The 18579-nt window shown below is 38.8% G+C and overlaps 1 protein-coding gene across 5 annotated transcripts in view; it reads right to left on the reverse strand.

Moving 5' to 3' along the window:
- Nucleotides 1-397: 397 nt before the first annotated feature.
- CSNK1A1 (casein kinase 1, alpha 1) overlaps nucleotides 398-18579 on the reverse strand; it is a 36707-nt gene continuing 18525 nt past the window's right edge. The window contains exons 5-11 of one of the 5 annotated variants that reach the window (XM_010579084.1): nucleotides 17369-17452; nucleotides 13862-14001; nucleotides 10485-10563; nucleotides 9397-9471; nucleotides 8079-8185; nucleotides 7117-7229; nucleotides 398-1906 (exon numbers count right to left, since the gene is read on the reverse strand). In XM_010579084.1, coding sequence (XP_010577386.1) covers nucleotides 1899-1906; nucleotides 7117-7229; nucleotides 8079-8185; nucleotides 9397-9471; nucleotides 10485-10563; nucleotides 13862-14001; nucleotides 17369-17452 — 606 coding nt within the window. In that variant the 3' untranslated portion in view covers nucleotides 398-1898. Of the gene's footprint in view, nucleotides 1907-7075; nucleotides 7230-8078; nucleotides 8186-9396; nucleotides 9472-10484; nucleotides 10564-13861; nucleotides 14002-17368; nucleotides 17453-18579 lie in introns of those variants that run through there. The other 4 variants (XM_010579082.1, XM_010579086.1, XM_010579085.1 and 1 more) reach the window with 4 other exon arrangements.

The raw sequence follows: 18579 nt of genomic DNA on the forward strand, positions 1-18579 counted from the left end.
GACCGTTCTGACTCAGAAGAGAAGTTTCCAAATGTGCACCAATATCTCTGAAGCCCGGAAGACTTTTTGCCTCCCTGTACTCCCAGATTATCTATACAAATGTTTATTAGCACACAATGTTCTCCAGCTAAAGTTTAACATCTTCTCAGGGCAGATCCTTCTCATAAAGAGAGTATGCATAGTGACCGCAGGACAGTACGGCCTTGATCCAGATTACCACTCCGTGATGACAGAGAGTGCACAGTGTAAGTATTATGATCTTGAAGAAATGGTTTTAAAAATGAAAGACCTTTTCAAACAGTAAAAATATGAACTGTGAGCAGGAACTCTGCTACATGCATGGAAACTGTCTAAAAAGCTAACATACAAACAACATTTACACAATAGGCATCTGGCAGCATTTTCAGACATTTTTTTAATTTATTCTGACATGCTATAAAGGAATAAATTACACTGTTAAAGAATTACCAGCAATAAAAGTATTTCTTTCTTTCAGCTGGGCTAGAATAGGAGTGAGAAGGAAGACAGCCTGGGGCAGTAACCAATGTGAACTCTGCATGGTGCGAGGCTGTCCCCAAGAACAAGAGTAAATCTGGTCATATCCACTTCACAAGAACTTGAAAGAAAATGCCTTGGTTTAAAACCATCGAAATACTCCATTTTTTCTCAAAACTAGCAATCACAGTCAGTCCAGCCGATGCATGACATGGCAATGCTCGGAGGCTGCCAATACCAGGTCTGCAAAAGATGCCATTTCATTTTAAAAAAATCCAATCTTAGTATAGAGGGCTGGTCTCAAACAACAAGTTATAAAAATGCAAGACTGCCCCTTCCCCCTCAAGGGAAAAATACAAAATTTATTTAAAAACAAAATGAGGAAGAGTTACAACACTAAATCTAAAATGATTTAGAAAGAAATATGACTTCTTTTGCTTAACAAATGGCCTCGAAACTTGGTTTAAAAACAGGGTAATGTAGATTTCTTAAACTGAATTAACAAGGCAAATTAAAAAAAAAAAATCTCATTTCCTTACAGAAACAGTTTTTAGTTTTTAATGAACTTGTAAACAAAAAGCTCCCGCTTCAAAATAAAAACAAAATCCCAGATCATATAGATGTTTACAGTGATTACATTTATCTAAGCAACTTACATACAGGTTCAGTTGTAAGATGTTAACTAAATTTTGTGACAAATATGCTGTTTTTCCTTTTATACCAAGAACATTATAGAGTTAATGCAGAGTCCTAAAGATTATCTAGTAGTCGCTAAGTTTCTCTTAAGTCTTCACTTTAGATGCTGTTATTTCTAGCACAGGTAAGCAGGCAGAGTCTTTCATACGCTTAAAAACTGGAATCTTTGGTTACTACCATGTCAGCTGGCTTGGTATGTTGCACATAGAAGCCAACAACTTTAAGAATGTTTTAAGTGTACAACTTTCAAAACCCAGGGAGGAATAACCAGAAAAGAGTGCACAATTGTGAGCATTTACAATTATCACAACTGTTGCCGAAGACTGTTCATGCCATTCTTCCAAAACAATGAGATCTCATAAGCAGTGTAGTTCAAAGTAAAAAGGTAACAAAAATTGGCATATGCACAATTTTCTCCACTTGTGTGTCAACCATTAGTTAACTTTTCCACTTGAAAAAAATGCAATAGAAAACTGGACACCATGTTTCACTATCTCAGTAATATTCACAATTACAGCTGCTACAACTCAAAGTGCAGCATCACTGACACTGCCCAGAGCCAGTTTATACTGATATTAAGTTCTTTACACCAAGTAAATGGTTGCCCACAGCCACTGGCAAGTGTACGTATGAACTAAAATTTCTAGGATTTGGGGAGTGACAAGTCCTGCTCCGATCTGCTCTGCTTTGTCCCATCCTCGCCATGCTCAGAAACCTGCAAGATAAACACAAGGGCAACTTACTGATATGGGATGAAAATGAGAAATAACCTTCACAGTAGGAGAATTAAACATCAGTTATGGTCATTCAAAGGGGAAAATGCTCCTCCATCTCAGAATTGCAGAGCTCTTGGCATCCACTTCCAAAGCTAGCATTTGCCACCAGCCTTTAGCTCAAACACACACACCTCACACCTACTGCTGCACTGGAAAACAGGCTTATGCACCAGCTGGATGTCACATTCCTCAAAGAGGAATTCAGACCAACAGTTCGAAAACAAGATGTGTTATTGCCACTAGGAAGCAGGATGTAATTTCATAGGATTGTTTTCTACTTGTCTGCAACGTCTCATGTTTATACCCTTGAATGTCAAACTGTCATCTGATTGCAGTGGTGTTCTTCAGAGACTCAGTACAGCCATGTCAGACAGAAGGAAAAGGAACAGGAATAACTTACCTTACAGTAACTGGTGTTCACTACATGCTCACATGTATGACGCTCTGGGCAACCAGAACAGAAGCGAGAACCTTTGACAGTGACTAGGAACCCAGCGTACCTTCTGTCCTTGGAAGGACAAGAGTAACAACTCATGTGATGGGGGGTGGGGTGTCACATCATGGAAAAGGGAGAGTGAAGGAATATATATGCAAATCTCAAAGAACCAGTTACTGCAAGCTAAGCCAGTCTTCTCTTCATGTGACTGCTTATATACTCATTTCTGGTGACTGAGGTAGTAGCACTGTGCTTTAAAGAGGTAACAAGAGTCTCAATCAAAGACTACTTTGCCAAGCAAGTTTCCGTTCTGGATGCCCTCCAAACAGCATGGTATTCTGTCAATGTATGAATTCATCTGAGCAACAGCTCTGAGTTTTTGCAACAGAAACCTCTTCACAGTGAAATACAGACAAAGCTGACCTCAGCTATAGCTTGTGCTGTCATCCAGAGAGAAGCAGGTGCAGACAAGTCTTAAACATAGCCTGACATTCAATCAAAAATGTATCTGGATAGTACCCAGAAGACAGTTTATATCTTCCAGAATAGGCTACAGGTAATTTAGAAGAGATTAAATAGCTCTGTTTGAACCCAATCTTAATGCACTGATGGACAATTCTCTTTATTGAGCACTAGTAATTCTAAAAAAAAAAAAAAAAATCCTGCACCAGAATTAAGACAGTCATTCCCACTTGAGTGCAAATTCTCACAGAAACCCCAGTGGTTCCTTAGTTCCTTTGGCATAAAGTTGTCCATAAGCCTTGATGCATACAACCAAAATTTACACCATTTTTCCATTTAGTGTGTTGAGTAGTGAACATTCATTCATCATTTGAACCACTTTCTCCATCAAAGAAGCCAAAACTAAGTCCACAAAGGAGGAGTGTGCTCCCAGTGTGGAAACAGATCAACTCATTGCTTTAGAAGCCTGAACATTTCAAATGAAAATGGGATCCTGAACCTGAGGACAAAGGACATGCTAACAAATTATATGCTGCTATTTGTTAGAATACCTCAAATTCAAGGTGTTATGGGCAAGGGAATGCCCAACTCTACAGAGAGCAATAGGGAACTGGATTCAAACCACAACATCCCTTTCAAGTCCTATTAAGACTACACAGAAGTGTTCCCAAACACAGCCTAACCACAGCTGTCAGATGTTGAGACTTCACATAGCACACAAGATTTTGCCAGTATGAAGAACATGCTGAAGAGTTTATGCCAGCATCTCTGTAACAAATCTTCACTATATACAGGGCCAGCTCAAATCTGCACATTCATCGCTCCTTGTCCTTCCGGGGTGTTACCCAAAACTTTGATAATCTCTATGCTATGTCAGGGATACTCAAATTGCTTTATTACTACCATAGCTGGAGATCTGATGAACCAGGGAAGAGTAACTGTACTGTTGTACTTTAAGAAGCACCTCTACTTGAGAAGTGTTCAAACCTTTTCACTATTAAGTAAATAGTAGAGACAAATAGTGAAAAGTATTTACTTGTCAATTGGCTAAATCTCAAGTAGTGAACTAATAGTCTGTTCTGAGAAATACTGCCACAACCATAGGCGTCCAGTGAATGCTAATGGGACTGCTGACAGGCTTACGGAACTCTACACTGAAGTGAATTAAAAACATCTCTTGCAAATGGAACTGATAGACTTTATCCTGGAGATAGACTGCTTGAGTCAGTTTTATGACTGAGGGAAGCTGACTGCAAGCATTGTAACAAATCACACCTGAACAACTGCTGCACTGTCAAGAGATCAAGAGCTAAACTTCCCAGAGTCAGCAGAGAAGCTCTGTCTGTTCAAACAGTTCACCTCTCCCGAGTTAAAAAAAAACAGCTGACCTTGCTGTTACAAAAGACACTGCACAGGGTTCCAGAGAGTGACAGGAGAAAAAAAAAAAAGAGAGGAAAAAGGCCATTGACAGAACAGGCTACCCTGGAACCAAACAGAATATTCAGGCTGAATAACCTATAGCATTCAGTGAGATGGTTTAATATGGATCTGAGTTAAGGTAGCCAGGAAGAGCTATAAATGAGCACACTGTCCAAACAATCTAAGTCAGGTAAGTCTCTGGACATTGTTTGAAAGAATTAAGGTTTTACCACCCTCCCCAGATACACATCTTCAATAGTACTTGCACTTTATACAGTATATTTTAAGATTTTAACCAATAAATGCACCTGTAAATTGCTATTTCCAGTACTCTTGTTAAACTGGATATGGTTACCAGAAGGGTATAATTTGCTACCATGAAGCCTTTTAAGCCACTTCAGCATAGGCTTTGCTACAGCAACTACACCAGCATTTAACTGAACTCTGGAAAAGATAACCAGGTGTTTCATTAATCTTCAATGTGGCAGCAACATATAAGCCATACAGCCTCCTGCTTGAGTTGTCCTGGTTTCAGAAAATCTTCATTAACAGGCAATATTCCCCACAAAAAGGCATGTAGGATTTTAGAAATCTGGAATCTTTACTTTGATGAAGAGACTAAGGTAACTATTTCAGGAAGCTGAGGAAGTCTTCAGATGTTTGACAAGCACTACTTTAATGCTTTGCTGACATTACAACTTGATTGATCCGAAGGTCACAAGCCTTCTCTTCATGATGGTGAGGGGAGAGGAGGGAGTCATTCCCCCAAAAGGCTGTTACTTTGTGAAAGAGCCAATGAAATTCTGCTAGAAAAACAGCAACTTCTCCACAGCTATAGTGATGAGCCTTGTTACCAAAGGACAGTGTGATGAGGAATGTCCATCAAGAGAGAGAAATGGTCTATAAGGTTCAACTGCAAGACCACTTCCCCGTTACTCATGCTTGTCAGTCAGCTGCAGCTTTGCACTCTATCACTAAATCATAACTACAAGATGGAGGCAGGTAATCATTATAATGACTTTTTCTTCACTTACGGTATAGCACTTGGTCAGAGACCACCTGAGCCAGGAGAGTAACATTAAACCTTGGAATACTTCACCAGCAAAACAATATTTCAAGTGCATACAACTTGATTTTCAGGGCAGTGTCCATTTACAGATCATCACCTCCTGTAAGACCTTCACTTTAAGCACGAGCTGTTATGAAGAATCCACATTTTTTCTCAGATTATTTCCTCCTGCTCTAACAGCCAACCTCTCCACACCCCGACATCAGCTGGGTTCAGCAGTGGGTTTTGAACACCAGTCAGAGCTTCTGTATTTCAGGAAGCAGCCTAAGCCTGGGTGCTTAATCATCACGTCTGCTACATACTGGCTTTTCAGCTGAAGGAACTGGTTTACAGCCTTCAGTGTTGTAATACCTGTCAGCTCCAGCAAAACAAGTTGGATTCTTTATGCCACAAAGCATCTGACATTTAATGGTATCCTATGGAAATTTTTTTTCTTCAAGAAACCATTTCAGATCAAGCCTTGGGAAGACCAGCAGGTATTTCACTTTATATTCTTCTGGATGAAGTGTTATATTTTTGGATAGCTATTTTGGTTAAAGTCACCTGCTAATGTTCGAATGCTGCCACAATACATGAAAAACAATGTTTTGATAAGTTTATTGTAAACACTTCAGCATTTCTTTGACTTCCAAGTCTGTCATGTTACCTTAATATATAATTTTATACATACAAAAATGATAGTCAAGACAAGAATGTCCTGAAGAATAGCAAGTACTAGCAATACCTCAGTACATAACTTAAATCTAGCTTCTCTGTTCTCACTTGAATAACCTCAATAGCTTCAATTTTATCCACAGCTGATCTTGAGGAATCAGTTTCATTACAAGACTGGCTGTAATAGTCACTAGCTGTAGCAGTTTCATTCTGGTGACTTACTAGATTAACACTGGCAGATTTAGAACACAAAAAAATTTTAAAAAGCTTCTAGAATGTGTAAAAAAGAAAAACATGTGCCTTTTCAGAACTCAGTTTTCAGTTTTTGCACAATTACATCTTGAACATTTCACATTTCCCTTTGAAACCATAACCTACAAACATTAAAAATAGTCAAGAAACCTGAAGCCCCACCCCAGAGCATTCAGATACTTGAGAAAATTGTGACTTGGCAGTCCACAGCAGTTCCTTGATTTAGGCAAGACAAGTTGATCTCACTAGTCCTCTCCTTTAACTCCGGACCAAATGCCTCAATGTAAACCCACTGGAGGAAGCCAGATCATTCACAATTTTCTGTTTCCAATGTTCAAGACATACAGAACAGAAGCAAACTCACAGCACTATACCAGCTGGAACACAGTAGAACCCAAAGTCTCTAGATCCTTGCCTAGTTAATGAGAATTATCCCTTAAGAAGTGTTAGGTCTAGGATTTTGGATTGTATTATATATTTATATATATATATAAATATATATGTATATATATAAATAAAAATGTCACATTCCCAACACCAAGTCAGTTTCTTGTTTTTGGAAAGTGGTTAATGTGGGAGCAAAAGATGCAGTGGTTAAAATGACCCAACATCCCCAGAAGAAATGATATGAAGAACAAGGACATTTTGGTATAAAGTTAGTAGTCAAATTCTCCAAGGACGTCTTTTGTTTTTGCTTTTTAAATTAACAGCCAAATACATTTTTTAAACCACCTCCTTGATCTAACACTTAAATTGCTGACATTGTCCAAATTAGTTTAATTTTTTTTTCCTGTAACGTCACTTGGTTCTTGGCTACTAACCTTTCATGTTACTCTTGGATTTGTCAGTTTGCTTGCCTGTGGGGGTTTGGGCCTGCTGCCCCTGCCCACTGGAAGAGGCTGCCTGCTGTGCTGCTTTCTGCTTTAACATTGTCCAGTCGAATGTGTAGTCATATTGGTGGTTCAAGGTCCTAGAAAAGAGTGAAATACTTTACTGTAATACATCATAACTTCCTTACTACTAATACCAAGCCTTTGCTGAAAACCCAGAACTAGAGGTTAACTCTTTTTGTAAGCTGCTTTGGAGATTATGAATGGTATACAAATGCTAAGTATTACTACCTTAAAGGGATTCTTGAAGCAAACCCAAATACCATCAAGCAGTGTTTTCTTTACTGTTTACACAAAAGTCTGTAGAAGAAGCACTTCCTCACAACCCAGCTTACACATTTGTCTGCACTGAGGTTCTCAGGTTTTTTTCTTTCTTTTATTTAAATATATATAGTTTTAAAGAGAGACTGCAGTATCATAGATCATAGAAAAAAAATTGCTTTGGATTCCAGAAACCTGGGGGGAGACTCTTGAGAGATCAGTACCAGCTCTTCTTTTGACAGATGCTGTTCACTCCACAAGGCTCAATGAAACAGCACTATTTCCCTCCATTGAGATCTATCTCCTGGGCACCACTGCTAATCCCATCACCAATCTCTAAACACAAAAGGCCTCTAACACTTCTACTGAGGGGTTGATTTCTTAAACTACTTGCAACAGAACTTGAAGCGTGGGCTCAACCCTCTAGCATTAGCGGTCAGATCATGCAACACAAAAAACAAGGGAATCTTTCCCTTCATGTTTAACATTGAACAATATTTTTCAGGTCCTTCAAGCAGCTTTTCTAACTCTGAAATGAAAGAAAGTCCCAGAGGAACTCCCTACACCACACACATATGGAGCAGCTTTCTGCAGTGCAAGTCCCACAGAACAGTTACCAACTGGTAAAGCACTAACAAATTTCTGTACTTTTCCACTTTGAGACTGACCTGAAAAGAATACGGAATAATTGCCTCAGATACATGTAATCTGGTGCCTCTTCAAAGCGCAGGCCACGACAGTAGTTCAGATACATGGCAAATTCTGCAGGGAATCCCTGTAAATCAACAATGTTAATCAAGCCATGGCTTGCAGCAAAAAGCTTCTAACAACCCATAAGAATGCAAAAAGCTGTATTTCAGTCTATATGGCAGAGAAAAAACTGGCTGAAGATTCGTAAGTCTTAAGTTCCACTTTGCCTCTAGTTATTAATTTATTCTGTATTTCAGAAAGTGGTTTTGATCAGCAGGTTACCAGGTACACATTCCTTGCCCAGAATTGTTACCTGATATATGTTTTGCAATCACAAGTCCTCTGCTACCAAAACCTTCAACATACAACATATTTAAAGCACTTCATTCATCCTAATTAAACCTAGTTTTTATTAACTAGGTCTCTGAAACAAGTAGTTATTGTCTCTTAAAAGATTCCACTTATGTTTCCTTGATAATCTACTTCAACATACTAGAGGCAAGGTCAGTTAACACTATTAAGTGTGAAGACTTAAAACCATAAAAACCTTTTTCAAAGATTCCCTGCTTTACATATTTGTACATTTAATGCTATATTAAAGCCTACATATGAATAGGTAATAGCACGCAGCATAATGCTGTACTACAAGAAAGAAAACACAGGTTATAACAGTTCAGCAGTTTGGAAGATGCTGCCAGACTATAAGGGTATATAAATGTGCCTGACTATAAAGTGCAATCCTTGGTGCTGCTGTCTGATGTGCAAGAATTACCACGTATTCTCAAGGACCTTTGCTAAGAAGCACGCAGCTGCCACGGTTCAAGAGAAATCTTAAGACCCAAAGGATAGCATTGGAAAAACATAATTCTGTGACATGGCTTTAAAGATCACTTGACATCCATTTTCACTACAGCCTCTATTTGAGATACAGAAGACAATATGAACAATCTTGAAGAGGCAGAAACAAGTATATACAGGCAAGCTATACAGCTCTATCTTGAAGAAATGAACAAGCCTCACCTAAGAGAGCTGGAGAGCTTGCACAGCCAACAGTCACCAAGAACTGGTATGATGGTGGCATGAACTATGCCAAGAATCAGCAGCAAATGCCTGTCCTGTTACACACATATAGTCTTGCTGGGTGGCCAAACCCAAGGCACCCATGACTGCCAGAGAAGTATTATTCAGCAGCAAATGCCATGTGAGACTATCTAATATATTGGCTCTAGTTTTAAAAAAAAACAATAAAGAAAAGACCTTCCATTTCACAGTATGACATCATTTGGAAACTCTTACCTTACACAAAACCTCAACAGGAGTGGACATTTTCTTTTCACTAATCTTTTCATACTTTTGCTTCTTTGTTGCAGCCTGTGGAACATGTAGGTTACAATTTAAGAGATATTGTGCAACACTGGATGAACAAGGACAGTAGCAAAAAAAAAAGACAAAAATCCTTTGGTCAACCATAAGTATTTTATGTGAAATCTCCAAGTCCCACACACTTATTGCAAAGGGAATGAAGGTCAATCTGGTATTAAGATTTGGACTCAGTTTAATACCATTTGTTGCAGACTAATGCTTCCATCACATGGCACAGCTTGTGTAGTTTTAGCTGCTGCTTTTGTCTGTTAAACAGACCAGACTTGCATTTACGTTTGCCAAAGTTCTACTAATTCCCACTCAGTACCCCATTCAAGGGTTGCCTGCGTGTTTCAGTAAGCAGCCATTACATTCATTTGCAGACGAAGAGTTCTAGTGCTTCACAAGCTGCTTGCCTTTTTAGAAAACTTGCAGCTGCAACACCATTTGAGTTACAGAATTCTCACATGGAGGAAGAAAAACAATTACAACATGAAAACAAATCACTGAAGTCTATATAACAGAAGAAAGAAATATTTGCCATGCTTGTACTTAGCTACCATACATGCAAATACTTGAAACAAGTCCGTTGTGGCTCGTAATTATTCAGTCGTGCCATAAACTGGACTGAAGATATCGCTAAAGCTGAACTTGCTAGGCGAGAGATTATTTCCATGCTCTCTACAGCAATTCAAAAAGGCGCTAACAATGTTATTCTCTACTTCCCAAAAAGGGCCTCAGCCTACAAGACTACAATAATAATTTGCAAAGATGACGTAAGCTATTGTTTAGCATAAATTTTAAGACAGTCAAACAATACACATTTTGCCTGCTGCATGAGAAGCAGAAAGAACTTTTCTTCTACATTCTATAAATATCATGCCTTGGGAAAAGCCGTTTTGTATAACTGAAGCTAAACATCATATACAACCACCTATCCGGACCAGCAGGCAGAAGCACAATACCCAAACATGAAAAAAAAAAAAAAAGGAAGGGGGGGGGGGGAAGGCAACATAACCTACCTTTAATCCTTGCCAAGGCAGACTGGTTCTGTTAAAGTACATCAATACATAGCCTAGAGACTCCATGTCATCCCGACGACTGGAGAAAGAGGAAGAACATGATGAATTACAAATTTCAGCATTTCATACTTTTTTTCCAAATAGTGCAAGCATTCCAAAATTAAAAAAAAAAAAAAATAGTAATTAAGGAACAAAACCTAAGCTTTGGTGCAAAGGAAGGTCTCTTTCTAATACAGCTAAGACATCTAGGTGTTCAGGATTCCACTGGCAGGCACGTAACAAGTCTTCACAAGCAGGAAGATCCTATTCATTTTTCAAGCAAGGAATAGTCAGTAGGTATTGTGTGTGGTAAGTTTCCATCTGCAGTTACATTAGAATAATTTGGGAAACAAAAACTTTGGAAAATAAAAAGTGAAACATTAAATGTCTTTCCCATTTAATTAAGTAGCTTGGATAGAAACTGAAGTTTTACCTGTAGGAACCACAGAATGGATTGTAAGAGACATATGACCTTAGCTTTAACTTTGTTAAGGAAGATTTCTCCCTGAACCTTGCCTCAGTCTGGGACCAATGCTGAACATCTAGCCTCAAAAGGGCATAATTCCTTTCTTTTGTCACTTCTGTTAAAAAAACCCTGAACCGTCTCTGTGATTTTTAAAAGAAAAGCAGTATTTAGAAAGGTGCATGCATCAATCTGAGAGGTGCCTCTGCTTTCTTCCCATATGAAGCCTGTTTCAAGGCAGCTAGAGAACTCCAACATTATCCATCCATAGACTTCAGTGAGAATTTGAACGCAAACTCTCATCTAAAAGGCTTCAAATGTCTTCTGTACTGCATATGCTCCAGATCCACACTTCAGCCACATGAACACCATCATACTTTGCTACACAGCTTTCGTGATTACTAAGGCTAGTTCAGTTCACTGAAGTGGAAAAAACGCTCCATGATTTTTTTCCTCTTGGCAAAGTTGCCTCTTCCCAGCTGTGGTAGAATCAGATTTTTCCTCTGACTGCCCCTCTGCAGCTGACATCTATTTAACAGGAGACAGAAAAATAACTTCTTTTTCTCCTCCCAGCTTCCTTATCAAAAGAACCTGACAGGTATTGCTGCTGCTTTGCCAACCAGGCAGATCTGCAAGAAAAGCATTTAAATGGTGGCAAGAAAGACTACGCACCTACTACCCCCACAAGGGAGCAAAAGGCTGAGAGAGGTATTGCAAACAGGATTATACATATGGGTGAGAGTAAAACAGCTCCCTTTAAATGCGAACAATCTGCAAGAACCTGGACAGATCCACCTCAAGATCTTGGTATGAGAGGAAAGAAGTGGTAGGTGATGCTTTATGTTATAGCCAACCCAGTATAACCACTAATAATCATCAGAATGGCCTGCCTGTCAGCCTCTCAACTCATGTTCCAGCTCTCTAACCCTTTCAGGAACCTGTTCAGGGAGCTATCCGAGAAGAAAATCAGCTTGGCTTCCTAAACTGTTTCACCACAAGGCCAAAAAAGCACTAGCTGTGCCCAGGGGTCAGGGAAGAGAAGATTGCTTTACTTCTCTTGACAGCAGCTAGCTCTGAAGTCATCTCAGCTATAACATGAAACCACAGCCAAAGTGAGGGATGAAAAATGATACTAAGACCACAGATTTCAGCCTGCAAAACTTGCTAATTCTATTAGAATTGCAGATTTTAATCAACAGGATTCAGTGAACCAGTAAGGGGTCATGACATAAAATTACACTTTCTGAGAAGGCAGTAGTAAATTCAGAAGCAATAAAGGGATTAATAGTTTCCATCCCCCATCCAGTTCATTGTTTCAATGTTTATTTTCATGATTTTGTAGTAGGAAACATTTAGTTCTGTAAATCTGTAATGGATATATTACATTTGATCATATACTGATAAAAGTGATTTTCAGGATTTGGAAAACAGGACAATATTCTCCATTACTAAAACATGAAATGGATAACACTGCAAACAGCTCCCCAAGAATAGCTGTCATTACATATAGGAAAACATGTTCTGTAACAGTTGAAGTACAGCACTAACAGTTGAAATATTCTGCCATAACCTTCAGGACTGGTTTCTCTTTATTACAGGAATATTATTTGTTTGCCTCACTGTTGGCTTGATCTAGACAGTCTAATAGCTTACAGCATGCACTAAGCTACATTTCTAATTATATTACAATTCCCAGTACCAGCAGAAATGGTACAAAACCTCCAACTAAATTAAAAAACAATAGTCCTTTGCAGTTCCCTCCCTTCACTGTAAGGTGCTAGCACAGCTATTGCCTTACAAGAAAGGCTTGGGTTCTATGAAATGTATTTACTTCAGAAATGACACCTGTCATTTACTCTACTTGACCCACATGTCAAGTAGGTTTAAATAATGACACTGACAGACAATAAAATACACTTAAGGAACCTTAAGGAAATTAAGGCAAGGAGAAAGCATGAAGCATTTTAAAGCACCAAATATTTGTAAGTCACATGTTCTGTTGAAGTTGACCACTAGGAATTTAGTCATTCCCATCCTGATTAAATTGAAGGTCAGAGGCACAGACATTCATGGAAGTTTTAACTATGTCTAAGCAACCTCAGTACCATGTGGTAAAGCCACACTATTACACTTATACATTACAGTATCTAGGCATATACGTAAGGAAGAGAGGCATCACTTCATATCTCACGAGTACCTAACATACACTTCCAAACAACCCAAAGTGCTATCGCCACTGGACCACTGCTAGCATACTGTAGTAGCAATATGCTTTTGATCCAGATGATAAAAATGTGTTTGTTGATTAAGCAAAGCTGAAACATATAAACATATATATATACACACAGCACCACAACTATGGTTGCATATACCAGAAACCAAAATACAATATGAGTGAAGTAGATCTTTAAGTCTTGCTTGCAGGCAAAAAGATAAACAACAGTGTACTCACTTGAAGGGAGAGTGAGAAAACAGGACACAGACACCAGCTTTAGAATACCCTTTCTGGCTACAGAATTGCATCTCAAGCCAGTCAGCGGTGGCATCAACAGGTACCAACACAATCAGGAAAGTGCATCATTTTATTTGTGAAGGTCCTCTGACAGATCCACATGAAAGCATAGCTTATACTTAAAAAAAACCAGAACAGTATGCAGAATATCCACCTCATGCCTGCAAGACTTAGACTCTCTTCAAGAAGCAAATTAGGTGCTTGGATTTCCCCCCCACCCTTGTTTAGACAGCCAAAAAGAAAAAGCATTGCAAAGGGATAAATACACTTATTCATATAAAATTAGTTCAGACACTTCAGAAGCTTACAAGCAAGATCATCTTGCAGCCTCCAACAGCACAGCAGTAATCTCCTTGAACTCACCTCTGCTCAATGCCAAGATGTGCATTGATACTGGCATATCGAGCTGTGCCAGTGAGATTTTTGTCTTCTCTGTATGGTATGTGTTGCCTTGTCCTGTTGTCCCGGTACTTTTTGGCCAAACCAAAGTCAATAAGGAATAACTTAAAGAAAAATGAAAATAGATTATATTCCTATACAGTGCAAGGAATCCCAACCTCTTTCACTAGGCATTAGCTCTATTTTAAGACATCCACACAATGTAACAGCCTACAGTTAAGAGGAAGCAAAGTAACAATGCAGAGTCACAACTAGCTTTAACTAGCCAGTTCAAAAACTTAATAGTGAATTAGTTCAAGCCTTTTCTCAATCCAGTGGAATAGATTAGATTGTGCTACTGAGCATCTGTAGCCTAGTTCTACAACTATTTTATGTTACTATTGTAGTTCGTATCACATTAGCTCAATAACTACAGTGCACAATTTAGGAAGGAAACCAGTATGTGCAAAAGCACACTTCACAAAAACGCACTCACACTAGTAGTTTACACATACAGATAGTTAATGGCAGCTCAGCAGCTTAATGCAAATGATGCACATCCTGTATTCTTCTCTATGTCTCAAAGAACACTGGCCATTCTGCAGAGCATAAGGCCAAAACCTTCAACAGCAAACAAGACATCTTGCTTTCAATCATATGCTCATTTTAAAACTACCAGAACACTACCACAGCAGCATGACACACTTGCTGATGACATTAATACAGCCAGGAAGCTAGAGCCTAGTACATGGAATCCAGTTTAGGTTTCTAATAACCAAGCTTGCCCAATGATTTGATATTTAGCAACAACTAAGTGCGTGCTAATTAGCGTGCTAACAGCCAGCCTATCTACAAAGGTTAATACAGACTGTACCTACTTGCGACAAGATTTCAGGACTAGGCAAAAAAAGCTGAGGCAGACGTACATAAGGAACGTTTCAAATTCTAGCAATCAGTCTTCAAGCTACAAATCATCAGGCTGAGCTCCTGATTCCAACACTGGATTAATGCTACAGGATCAGGGACTACAACCCCTACAGATTAATGAATACTGCAAAAGTAATTTGGGTGGGGGAAGGAGATGATGGAAAGAAGACATAAGGTTCAAGAAATTCTCAGTAAAAACCTATTCAGTAACACCTTAAAAGTGATTCCACAATGGAAGATGCAGCTTTAAATGCAGACAAGTACTAGAGATTGATATGCAGGTACACCTGCATCCAAGACTGAAACAAAGGGTCACTGGCACACTGGAAGTGCTGTGAATTATAAAGTGACACTCAACACGGAAGTACCAAAGATACTGAAAGACTGAAAGTTTCCGAAGTGAACGGTAGGTGTGTTTTAGAATTCTGGTTGAAGAAGATTTTCTACCTATAGTAATCTAGACAGGAAAAACCAAAGCTAAAAACCTCTTAAACTATTGATTTTGGAGCAGAAAACCTTGACTTGATGTCTTGCCGTGATTTATATGCAATCACAAAGCACAGCAGTTCTACTGAAAGGCATCCTGAAAATCCAGAATGCTTTGAGCAAGAGGATATAAAACCAAGTTTTTAAATCAACTACACTGGTCAGATAGTTCAATGAAGTGCAGGGTCTGGTCTTTGTTGCACCCACCACAGCTACCACTAGAGGTAGTTATTCACTTAGTGAGCACGGACATGTTCTCCATCTACCAGAAAATTAGCTATTTTGATACTAAACTCCTAAAGAAGATAGTGTAAAGCTTCTATGCGATTACTATACTGCAAATGCAACCTTCCTAGAAGCAAAGCCTGAGTTCAAATGCAATCCCTTATTTTCCGATTAAAGCTTTCTGATCTGATGACAGACTGAATGTATAGTTTGCAATAGCTACTTTTACAGGGCCTTTGCCCATTAGTTTAAGCAAAATACTATATCTTGATAAGGAGGGAAAACCAAACACTATACACATCAGTCAGAATATTTTCACTGCACATTTACTTACAAACACTTTAAACAATTCAGTCTTTACATGCTTTTGGTAATCCTGGGGATTTTGCTGTTAATTAATGGTATGAAGGAACAAAGTCACAGTTCATGAATCAAAATAGTTAACACTGGAAGTGTGCCTGTAATACATAAATAGCTGGTGCCTAGCCCTGTTTAGCACAGACATGGTTAGACTACTTTCTTCAAGAGTTATAAAAGTAAATGATGCTCTGCCTCTTCCACAGCTGCTACAAGCTCTCTATACTAGACCTGAATAAGGTAATTCTGCCTTCTCTCAAGAGGTATGGGCAGAACTTCTTAAAAAAAGAATCAATTCAGCAACACAGACCTGCTTTACGCTAGTCAAGTAACTGGATATTATTTTACAGCACTCATTTCTCTGGGGAATTTTACTCTCTTCCCTAGCTTAGACTCATTCTGTATTTCCCACTCTAGATGGATGGAAGGCAAAGGAGTAAGTCCATCTTGCAAAGAGTTAAGTTGGAAGATGCAGCCTGATTTGGATGAGCACAGAATGTACCGATGCCAGCCAGCAGGAACACAGATGTATTCCCACAGATAACCTCGTACCACCTTAATTCTGTTTGTTGCATGATCAGCAGGAAACTGGAGAAGTAGGGCAAGATTTTTGCCAAGAGCAACTAGAGAAGTAGATCAAAGTCTCTGCTTCAACTGATAAGAAAGTTTCAAAAGCAGACAACAGAAGCCTGTCAGCTTGCGTACAGCAGCTAGCTGCCTGGAATTTAATACACGAAGACTATCACTGTGGAAAGCTACAGACTGATTCTATGGCCAAACTCCTGAGCTATGATTCACATTCAGCAATTTCCAGGTATCCTGCTACAAACTGGCATATGTCTTCATTTCTCTCCAATTCATCTCCTCTTAAAGAGTCACGAGTACTACATTTAACACTACAAGATAAGCTCATGCTTCTCCAAGACCCAGCTTGTTGGAGTAATTTCATTTGTAAGCACAATGGATGAAAAAATGAGAGTCCTCATTACACATTTGGAAAGATTTTTAACAAAAACTGCAAGGGAAGGAGTCTGGCTGAAGCAATAACAGAACTCCATGTGCATTCAAAGACACTGCAGGAACCCTACAGCAAGGCAAGCAGACAGTCCTATGCAGAAGCCCTGCTATTTCACTAGGGTGGCATGTCTATCCTTCAACACATTCAACAGACTGCCTTTAAAAGTCAAAGGACAAAAATAAAACCTGCTTCTGCATATGAAATCAAGCACGTACATTTAGCCCTTTTTAATATCAAGTTTAGAAATAATTCCACAATTTAAACAAGCGCCACAGGGAAACATCTTAGTAATGTTACATGTTTGCCAAGTATGTCTGAATAATGCCAACATAAGAGGTGCTTTTGCAAGGTCTACATTCTCCAGAAAAAAAAAAAAAAAAAAAAAAAAAAAACAAAAAAAAAAAAAACAAAACCAAAAACAAAACAAAAATAAAGCACATGAATTTGGGGTTGAGGTTGGAATAGGAGACAGTTCAGACCTGGTTTAATCCTGAGAAAGATGGGTCCTGAGAAGTACTAACAGTCATGCTTCTTTTCCTCTTCCCCACTGGAGATTCTAAACACTGAACAAACAATAGAGGGTGGCAGTGCATCAAACAGTATTGCTTACATTGCAACAATGGCTGGCGCAGACAGGCAACACCGAGGCGTTCGAGAAAGAACAGGGTAGCCAAATGCCATCCTTCTTCCACCAAGCACTGTAGTTTTTAAAAAACTATGTATGTTTGGGGTGTTTTTTGGTGTTTTGGTTTTTTGTTTTTTTCCAAGGAGAAAATCTGTTAGATGTGGCAAGGTAAATTTCAACTGTGAGCCGCTCCAAAATGGCACTGCCTTGACCAGGGATAACAATGGTGACATTTGGCTCTATTAAAAAAGGAAATTGAAGTTTTGCTTACAAAAGCATCCTTTGGTTCCACAAACTGCCCTTCCCCCAAAAGACATTTAGAAAAAGTAAATCTTCAGTAAGGAAGAGGTAGAAGGCATTTAGTCACCTTAAAGTTTACTTTCATAAGCATGCAGGGCTGACTTCTAGCAGAGCTGAAAATTCATCTTTTAAGGTGGGAGCAAAATTTCTCCCAATCACCAAATCAAAATTTGAAAAAAATCAATTTAATTTTTTAAAAAATATAACTGACAGGAAGCTACTGGAACAAGATTACCATACTATTCTAGTCTTTGTGGCTGATTTTCTTTGAACTGTGTATAGTCATCTCTAAAAAACTACACTTAGTTACAAAAAGAAACAAAGTAAATTCTGTATGGTGGCAAGTGTTCCCTAGATAAAGCACTTGGTTCCAAACTGAAGCAACCCATTCCTCATTTTGCTCCTTGTAAACCTATCAATTTGCACTTCAGTCAAGAACTCACTCCCTAATCTCTAAAACCCTACAACAGTAACAAAGCCCATGCCCACAGACAGTGTTTACCACCATATCACTGCATGGCTCCCTAACTAGTCTACTAATGGGGGAAAAAAAATAATGGTTTACAGGCAATTTTGTTTTTCATTTCAGCTGATGCAAATCTAATGTGTTCCTCCACTAAAGTAATCACAGCAGCAATTTCTAGGCCATTAATCCACATCAAGATGAAACAGAGTGCAGCAATGCCAACCTAGCATGACCGTGCAAAAGTATAGAAAAATGGCCCAAAAAGAACAATTGGAAATCAGAAACTAAAACTAGGAAAA

The sequence above is a fragment of the Haliaeetus leucocephalus genome, unplaced genomic scaffold (genome assembly GCF_000737465.1).
Source record: "Haliaeetus leucocephalus isolate CR32 unplaced genomic scaffold, Haliaeetus_leucocephalus-4.0 Scaffold656, whole genome shotgun sequence".
In the NCBI taxonomy this organism is placed as follows: Eukaryota; Metazoa; Chordata; class Aves; order Accipitriformes; family Accipitridae; genus Haliaeetus; species Haliaeetus leucocephalus.